General features: G+C 36.8%; 1 protein-coding gene across 1 annotated transcript; it reads left to right on the forward strand.

Annotated features, from left to right (window-relative positions):
• Positions 1–173: 173 nt before the first annotated feature.
• LOC137013056 (coiled-coil-helix-coiled-coil-helix domain-containing protein 5) lies at positions 174–2,796 on the forward strand. The gene is made up of 4 exons (XM_067376639.1): positions 174–280; positions 609–749; positions 2,222–2,373; positions 2,481–2,796. Coding segments are annotated over exons 1-4 (321 nt in total). The 5' UTR covers positions 174–278; the 3' UTR covers positions 2,507–2,796.
• The last annotated feature ends 7,375 nt before the right edge of the window (positions 2,797–10,171 follow it).

Here is a 10,171-nt window from a genome sequence, read left to right on the forward strand (position 1 = left end):
CTGAAATGTGGCTTCTTCAATAAAGAATAAAAAATGACGATAAAATCATAATATATAATAAATTTTATTAATAAAGTTTATTTTGTTTTTTTTACGTGGCGTAAAGCCACGCCCATTCTTTCACCCTACCAGCGAATCGACCAATAGGATCGGGGTAAGTGTAAAAAATGGACCAATCGCATTCCTCCGGCGGGAGCGCGGACGTTCTCTCTGCACATGTGCGTGATGTGCCGTCGAGAGTAACCTTCTAAGAGAGTGAAAAATCATATGTGTTCAACATGTGAGTAGTGCTGTCTGACAGCTGTGTGTTAAATGTGTGTTTGAGCCGGTTTGAGTATGATATATTTGTAATTCTTGCGCTGTAATTCGACGACAGCAGCCTGATAGCACACCGAACTGTTTGGAGTTCATTAGCTAAAATGAATGAACTACTAACGTTAGAGTGTTTATTTTGTAATTAAACATTGTCTAAACTTTATTTGACAGACTGTCTTTGTGCGCATGTCCGTCTTGTTAGTCTTCCTCGTAGCACCGGTCACCTGCAGTGTTGATAATTTATTGTAATGTGCATTTAGGCTGATAAAACATATTTAACTGAATGATAACAGGGAGGCAGCAATGGCCATCACAACCAAATACTGCCAGAAGGAGCTGGAGGAATATGGTGGCTGTGTTGTGTCTCATCCAGCATCATGGCAAGAGAAGTGTCTGGACCTGAAGCTGAAGGTGGCCCAGTGCACTTCATCACAGTATGTTGTAAATGTGTTTCCGTAACTTTAACCACTTTTTCTGCTCCAGAGATGTTGAGTTGTGTTAAAATGAAAAGATTTGTGTTATAAGTAGGTTACTGTTGACTTAAAGGGTTAGTTCACCCAAAAAATTTCTGTCATTTATTATTCACCCTCATGTCGTTCCACACACGTGAGACCTTCTTTCATCTTCAGAACACAAATTAAGATATTTTTGTTGAAATCCGATGACTCTGTGAGGCCTGCATAGGGAGCAATGACATTTCCTCTCTCAAGATCCATTAATGTACTAAAAACATGTTTAAATCAGTTCATGTGAGTACAGTGGTTCAATATTAATATTATAAAGCGACGAGAATATTTTTGGTGCGCCACAAAAACTAAATAACGACTTATTTAGTGATGGCCAATTTCAAAACACTGCTTCAGGAAGATTCAGAGTGTTATGAATCAGTGTGTCGAATCATGATTCAGATCGCGTGTCAAACTGCCAAACGGCTGAAATCATGTGACTTTGGCGCTCCGAACAGCTGATTTGACACGCTGATTCATTTATGCTCCGATGCTTCCTGAAGCAGTGTTTTGAAATCACTATATAAGTCGTTATTTAGTTTTTTTTGGTGCACCAAAAATATTCTCGTCGCTTTATAATATTAATATTGAACCACTGTACTCACATGAACTGATTTAAATATGTTTTTAGTACATTAATGAATCTTGAGAGAGGAAATGTCATTTCTGGCTATGGAGGCCTCACGGAGCCATCGGATTTCAACTAAAATATCTTAATTTGTGTTCTGAAGATTAACGAAGGTCTTATGGGTGTGGAACGACATGAGGGTGAGGAACAAATGACTGAATTTTCATTTTTTGGTGAACTAACCCTTTAACATTGACCCATACTTAGATCTATGACAATCTATTATGAAAAATATAATCATTTAATAGCAACTACCACACAGTTATAAAAATATGAAGATAAAATATGAGACATGTGATGTTTAAAGCAAAATAATGAAACATCATTTTCAAACATCATAATTACTTGGGAAAATAATTTTTTAAATATTTTTTCCCATCAAGCTGTATTTTCTTTTTTTCAAAAAGTGATATTATTATACATATGAAATATTCAGAAGACAAAGGAGTCTGCCATTGTATTTAAATTTTTTTTACATTTGTACTTTCCACCGCTGAATACTATTAAACAAAATGCATAATTTGAGATGTGATGCAGTGGTAAAAATGACTTTAAGTAAAATTATTTCTCCTGAGATGTATATCTACTGCAACACGCACAAAAACAATATCCACTACTGGACATTGTTAGTGGATAAATTAAACAACTAGTGAGAGTTAAGCTGATGAAACAATACTGATGATGAGTTTAAGACTGTTCATTTACCCAGATTAAAATACAGGGCACTTTATTTATGATGTTTCCCCCCTCTTTTTCTCGCATCTCAATGCAGTCCAGTGATAAGGAAGATCCGAACGGACTGTGCCGGTGAGTTTTCCGTGTTTGAGCGCTGTCTGCGAGAGAACCAGAGCTCTGCCGAAGCGTGTCAGCCTCACCTCACCCGTTTCCTTGCCTGTGTTGAGACCGTCGACCTTTCGGGAATAGGTAAGCAGTTAAGTCTGTGCGTTTGTATAATGCCTGATATGCAGCTTGAATTTATGACTGAGAGTACAATGAATTTAAATATTTCTAAAAACTTTTTTTTCCAACAGCAAATGCTGCGCCTCGGCCCACATAGATGTTTGTGTTATTGTTCTGTCTAATGAGGATAATAGCACAGGTGTTTTAGACTCAATACTGGGAAGATACGGATTATGGAAATATTATATTTGAAGAACTGCAACACACACACAAAAACAAGAACAGACATAAATCTTTTGCACATCTTTTTTTTTTTTTTTTTCAAACTGTTTAATGTGATATTTGATTTTTGTTTTTGAAACTTTTCATACTATTTATGAGAGAAGTCATTTTTAAAAGTTTCCATGATATTAAAACATGAAGTTGCAATAAAATATGCATTTCTGTTTTTATCTCTCTGCACTTTTGAAGATCCTGTGTCCTAATTTAGTAACATTTTACAAACAGAACTTTTTGTTTCACTGTTAAATCCAAAAATGTTTTTTCACAAACCAATATGAGATTCTTTTGTGAGAATCTGATCGCAGTGAACTAGAGACATGAAATTATGTTTTTAATGATAATTTTTGAAGAATAAAAAAAATAATTATTCTAGGAGACTTATTATGAAAAAAAAAAATGAAATTCTATAATTAATTTGATGAACAAGAGCCATTTTCTTTTCTTTTCAAGTCTTTTTTTTTAAGTAGCTTCACCTGTCACTGAAACATGATTTCTTTTCAGAACTATATTGAAATTCTTAGTGCAATGGAAACATAATTATCTATAATATGTTTGTTTTTTAAAGGATTAGTTCACTTTCAAATAAAAATTAGCCCAAGCTTTACTCGCCCTCAAGCCATCCTAGGTGTATATGACTTTATTCCTACTGATGAACACAATCTGAGATAAACTAATAAATATCCTGATGCACCCGAGCTTTATAATGACAATGAGTGGGATAAACAAATATGAAGCTGAAGAAAGTGCATACATCCACATCCATCCATCATAAACATACTTAACATGGCTCCGGTAGGTTAATAAAGGCCTTCTGAAGGGAATGCATTTGTGTAAAAAAAACAAACATATTTAACAAGTTATGAAGTAAAATGTCTAGCTTCCGCCAGACCGCCTTCCGTATTAGAGTTACCAAAAAAACGGAACTGACGTCACGGAAGGCATGGGATGTAGCGTAAGCTTTTTGAACTGTGAGTTTTACACTTCGTAACTTGAATACTGAAGGCGGTCTGGCGGAAGCTAGATATTTTACTTCATAAATTGTTAAATGTGAATATTTTGTTTTTACACAAACGCATCGCTTCGCTTCAGAAGGCCTTTATTAACCCCCTGGAGTCGTGTGGAGTACATTTATGATAGATGGATGTGGATGGAGACACTTTCTTCAGTTCATGCTCGCTGATCCCACTCACTGCCATTATAAAGCTTGGATGCGTCAGAATATATTTATTAATATAACTCCGATTGTGTTCGTCACAAAGAAGAAAGTCACATACAGTTAGAATGGCTTGAGGGTGAGTAAAGCTTGGGCTAATTTTCATTTGAAAGTGAACTAATCCTTTAAAGGGGCTCCATGTAGAATTCAGAAATACTTATTAGCAACACTGGTGGCCATTAAGTGAACTGCAGCCAGCAGCTTTGCTTGCACTCGTGCACAATAACGTACAAGAAACTGAACGTGATTCATGTCAAGGCCCCAATAAGCTCACAACAAATTTCTTTTTTGCTCTTAGCTTAGAAGTAAAAAAGTTGGAAATATCTTTTAACAAACATCCCGACGCCGCCCACACTGCTGAGAGCGACATTTAGATGAATTTAAATTTGTGCTGCACGCTTTCCTCTCAACAACATTCACATAATGCAGTTAGAAAGCATCTGATAGCGATGCTTTCTAGAAATATAATAACACTCTAAATTAGTTTTCACAAGCTCTGCATTTCACCGGCATCATGTCGACAGATGAGGTAATATATGAGGTCTATTTGAGAATATATTTGGAATCAATCCATTTTCTTTGCACGACCTATTGGCATTACAGTACAGAATGGCTGGTTTGGCATTATCTTTAACATTTAATTCATTTTAATGCGTCAGAACGGAAGAGGCTTTCGGGAGTGTGTGTAACAGTCACATCCTTTTGATTTTCCCGGCAAAAACGTCCCGATTCCTTCACAAAAAAATCAGTGTTCAGGCCTTCATAGACAACCTAGTAAGTCGGAGAAGGTCTCATTTTTTTATAGGATTAGTTCACTTTCAAATTAAAATTTCCTGATAATTTACTCACCCCCATGTTATCCAAGATGTTCATGTCTTTCTTTCTTCAGTCAAAAAGAAATAAAGGTTTTTGATGAAAACATTCCAGGATTATTCTCCATATAGTGGACTTCAATGGCATCCAAACGGTTGAAAGTCAAAATTACAGTTTCAGTGCAGCTTCAAAGGGCTTTAAACGATACCAGACTAAATTGTCATATACAATATGCTAGTGCAAGTATATACCAATTAGTTCAAACTTTGACCTGTGGAGGGCAGTAATACACTTAGCAGCATCTACACTGCTGGAATTCAAATAGAGAAGAAGAAGAGAGCTAGTTCAAGATGAGCATTTATTGTTAAAACATATATATAATTTATTTTTTTTTTTTAGAAAATGAGCAATGGTTTCTCTAGATAAGACCCTTACTCCTCGTCTGGTATCGTTTAAAGCCATTTGAAGCTGCACTGAAGCTGTAATTTTGACTTTCAACCGTTTGGATGCCATTGAAGTCCACTATATGGAGAATAATCCTGGAATGTTTTCATCAAAAACCTTCATTTCTTTTCAACTGAAGAAAGAAAGACATGAACATCTCGGATGACATGGGGGTGAGTAAATTATCAGGAAATTTTCATTTGAAAGTGAACTAATCCTTTAAGTTTCATTACAAGCGGATCACAAACCGCAATAAAAAAAAAAAGATTAAAACATTTTTTTATAAACCATAAAATGTCTTCAGAATTGATTTAATATGTGAAATCTTGGTTCAATAAGCATAAATTCAGGTTCATGTCATTTATAATGGGTATTTCTTGTTCTCTGAATGTTTTTCTCCTTACCTTGGCGTCACTGTGTATAATATTAAACCAAAGAATGCAGACATGTAATATCTCCCCCTCACATGGCCACCGGTTCCCTGCGTCCAGGAACAAAAGACTGTAGGGAGGCATTAGATTAGGATTGCTTTGACCGCTGGTTAAACGGGAGGGAGGACACAAGGTTCTGAGCCTTTGACCAACGAGTTGAACTGAACTTTCATTTGGTCCATTTATCAAAAGTGGAAAGAAATGTAGCTGATTTACCAGAATCACATACTTATCGGAATCCATGAGCCATAAATCACACAGCCAAGCGTCAATGTTTGAAATGAGTTATATTGGAAACCCGAGAACACCGTACACAAAAACACTTTCACTGAGAGTGATCACACTAAAAGAAACAGAAAGATGGTACCCATCAACAGAAATATAATAACACTCTAAATAAAACAGTCCAGTATCACAAAATGGATCATGAACATGTGAGCAGTCAGCTGCACACTTGATGTACCAGAAAGTCAAGTCCAGTGTACTAGAAACTACATTTGTTTGTCAGGATTTTCATAAGCAGATGGTGTTACTGTACATTCTTCAATATAAATAATACATTTCACATAATTATACAGTATATCATGCTGCAACATAAATATTCCGATGCTATTGTTGCCATTAAAAAATAATCAACAAGAACATAATGAGTAAAAAGAGGTGAAGTAAATAACTACACGTATAACAATAGTGCTAATTACAACAACAGTCATATGACCAACACGTTTAGTATATTACAATAAAGCACAATTAGCAACACTTTGCCAAGTGTACACGTCCTGTAACATTTAGGGGGTCTTATTAATACTTTGTGCTATTTTTCCTGTCAGTACTAAAGAGATAAATGTCATTTATTATCAACCCTGTAACTGTAAGGCTAACTAACCCTGTAACAGCAATAACCCTGATCATTTCCTTATCACGGAGTCATCTCAGTTTGGAGATTAGAGCACATCCCTACATTTTACCTGATGCCTAACAATCTGAAAACCTACCTGTTTACCATAGTCACCGTATAGCAATGCTACTGCAGGAAACAAATCAAGGCCCTTGATAGTTTTCACATTTCTCACTTCTTCTTTTTTTTTTTTAATCAGAGAAAATGTACCCTGTGTCCAAATGTTATACCGTTTAAAACCTGAGATTTAAATTAAATAATCTCATTTGTGGTTTTGTTATATGAAATATTAAATTATAGCATAATCAAGACTCCTTCACTATTTTTGGTCTTTGAGATATCTTTTTCAGTTATATCTTATAGTCATTTCATTATTTTATGATGTACTATTTTCATTTTAATATTTTGTCTCTTTTAATTGTCCAATGCACAGTTAAGGCGGCTTAAAAAAAACACTGAACCTCTCTCTGAGAAACTAAATCCAAATTAAATTTCTTCATAAAAAATACTGCACTAGCTGTCAACATTTGTGAAAAGGAATTTAAAATGTTAAAAGGTGCACTCAGTATTTTATTTACTCATTAAAAGGGTTTTACACATAAAAAAATCAGTAATGCTTTTGAAAAATAGCGTGCTAATAAACAACATTAACATGAGATGAAGACTCCAGTCATATAACAGCTGTCTTATTTATTTTACATGCTGACATCTCGTTTACCCCCAATTGTGAACCCTTTTGTCTGCAAAACTGATTAATTATGGATAAAAAGTATGTTTTTAACAATAGCATCAGTAACAAAATAGTTTAAGTATCATTGAGATACTATTATAGCTTTTATTATTTTGAAAATGTTTTTATTTTTATATTTTCCATTTCCACTTCAATTTTAGTTAACATTTTAATAATTCAGTTGTGTTTTGCCCTCATTTTTATTAGCTTTTTAAAAAAATGTCTATATAGTTTTTTATTAATTTTTATTCCAGTTTTAGTAATTTTAGTTTAAATGAAATTAAAATTAGAAATGTTGCCTTGGCAACTAGATAATATTTTATTTTATTTAAGTTAACATTTGCATTATTTCAAGTAATAAAAATGTTTTTTGTTTTTTTAATGGTTTTAGTTAACTATAATAACTCGAGTGAAACATTTGTTTGTGTGATGCTGCATCCGCGCCACTAGGTGTCAGTGTAAGTCCAAGACAACTGTTATATTGGTCAGCTCGACATACATAAAACTACTGAGTGCATCTTTAATATACATTTTCACTATATTAATGTACATTTGACTTATGCCAGCATGCTAGACTATTTTGGTTTTCATGTTAGATTTAAATAAAAGCTAATTCCTTTTCATAAGGAAGGACCTAAAGATGGCAAAGCAATAAGAAGAGAGTGGAAATTGGCTTGGGCTGTGTCTGAAATCACTCCCATACCCCTGCATTATTTGAGAGTCAGCCATTTGTATTGGTGTCCGAAACCATAGTGGACAGAACCTCCAGCTCACTCTGTTTCATTAACTCATTCAGTGGACTAATGTAGTGAAGAGAATGCTGCAAAGATGACATTTTTGTAGGCCAAACCCAGAAACAAGTTCACATTTTGGCACTTCCAGTTTCATCATCCTGAAGTCAATGAGTTTTTGGTTAAAAGCATGAAATTAGGTCTGTGGTTAACATAAGCTAATTTTCACGTATTATTCCACACCATAAAATATAGAATTAATAGCTTTTACTTGTCTTGAAAAAGGCATTTGCTAACAATTTGCTAAATGGGACTACAGAGGTTGTTGGGGATATTAAAGGTGCAGTAAATGGTTTCTAAGAAAAATCTTTTTTGAAATCAGCCCAAACAAACACACCCCTTCCTTCACTGTTTCACCCCCAAAATGCACGAGTGGATGTCTGTTTATCATAGCTGAAGCGAAGCAAAATAATGCGTCATGAAAAATAAAGCAAAGATGATGTAGGAACGACAAGGAAGAACAAAAAAATGAACATTCAGTACACAAGAGTAAATACAAGCAAGAGTTGGTTGATAGTCTCCAGCAGCTCCAGACAAACAGTGACACAGTTCTGTTCCTATAGCTAACATTACAACAACAGCATATCTTGGTTCTGTGAAACATAGCAAAACCAATGTTACTCACGTATGTAGCAGAAACAACGCAGCCTCGGCGTCCATTTTCAGTCCTTCCTACTTGGGTCTCTCCTGTGCTGGAATTTTTCTAATATTAACATGAGCCTTAAAGCACTCTTTTGTCTTATGTAATGTCTCTCAGCCATCTCTCTTTCTACAGTCTTTCTTCAAATCTCCCTATTGCTAACGCTCTCTCCTCCCCATCATGAGTGACCACGCCCGTACTACTGATTGGCTCACTCTGTCTCCTCCCCCATCACGAGTGTCCACGCCCTACTGCTGATTGGCTCACTCTGTCTCCTCCCCCATCACAAGTGTCCACGCCCTACTGCTGATTGGCTCACTCTGTCTCCTCCCCCATCACGAGTGTCCACGCCCTCTACTGCTTTTTGGGTCACTCTCCACCACCATCATGAGTGACCACGCCCCCTACTGCTGATTGGCTCACATGGTCTCCTCCCCCATCATGAGTGACCACGCCCCCTACTGCTGATTGGCTCACTCTGTCTCCTCCCCCATCATGAGTGACCACGCCCCCTACTGCCGATTGGCTCACATGGTCTCCTCCCCCATCATGAGTGACCACGCCCCCTACTACTGATTGGCTCACTCTGTCTCCTCCCCCATCACGAGTGTCCACGCCCTACTGCTGATTGGCTCACTCTGTCTCCTCCCCCATCATGAGTGACCACGCCCCCTACTGCTGATTGGCTCACTCTGTCTCCTCCCCCATCATGAGTGACCACGCCCTTACTGCTGATTGGCTCACTATGTCTCCTCCCCCATCATGAGTGACCACGCCCTTACTGCTGATTGGCTCACATGGTCTCCTTCCCCATCATGAGTGACCACGCCCTTACTGCTGATTGGCTCACTATGTCTCCTCCCCCATCATGAGTGACCACGCCCTTACTGCTGATTGGCTCACATGGTCTCCTTCCCCATCATGAGTGACCACGCCCTTACTGCTGATTGGCTCACTATGTCTCCTCCCCCATCATGAGTGACCACGCCCTTACTGCTGATTGGCTCACATGGTCTCCTTCCCCATCATGAGTGACCACGCCCCCTACTGCTGTTTGGCTCACTCTGTCTCCTCCCCCATCATGAGTGGACACGCCCCCTACTGCTGATTGGCTACAAGTTTGTTGTGCTTCTTGGTTTTCTCAAAAATCACTTACTGCACCTTTAAACATTATCACACTGAATACACTAATCCGCTTTCACAGCCTTGTTGTGTTTATTATCACGGAAAATGCTTTTATATATAAATATATAAATATATAAATATATGTTAGAAGCTTAATGGTGGTGATGTTGAAGTCATGTGACCGTGGTGCATTTTTAAACTTTAGATTTTTACTTCTGCTGTATTTAGGCTTTAAAATGTTCAAAACATTATCAAGATGAACAAAATGTGTAAGAATCATAAACTCTCACAGAGCATTTACTGCAGTAATCCAATAGGTGAGCTGACTTTTTGGTTGGCCTACAAAACACATCATCATTCAAGGACTCTAATAGCGAATGAGAGTATGGGGGAGATTTTGGATACCGACTTGATCAGCTTGTTATTTTTACAGTGAGTAGAGTGTGAGATAACAC

This window comes from Chanodichthys erythropterus, chromosome 3 (assembly GCF_024489055.1).
Source record: "Chanodichthys erythropterus isolate Z2021 chromosome 3, ASM2448905v1, whole genome shotgun sequence".
NCBI classification, from domain to species: Eukaryota; Metazoa; Chordata; class Actinopteri; order Cypriniformes; family Xenocyprididae; genus Chanodichthys; species Chanodichthys erythropterus.

Bases quoted from the DNA above. Each gene is read 5' to 3' on its own strand.
- LOC137013056 (XM_067376639.1), top strand. The intron at 750-2,221 runs GTATGTTGTAAA...ATCTCAATGCAG, and splicing joins GCCCAGTGCACTTCATCACA to TCCAGTGATAAGGAAGATCC. The intron at 2,374-2,480 runs GTAAGCAGTTAA...TTTTTCCAACAG, and splicing joins CGTCGACCTTTCGGGAATAG to CAAATGCTGCGCCTCGGCCC.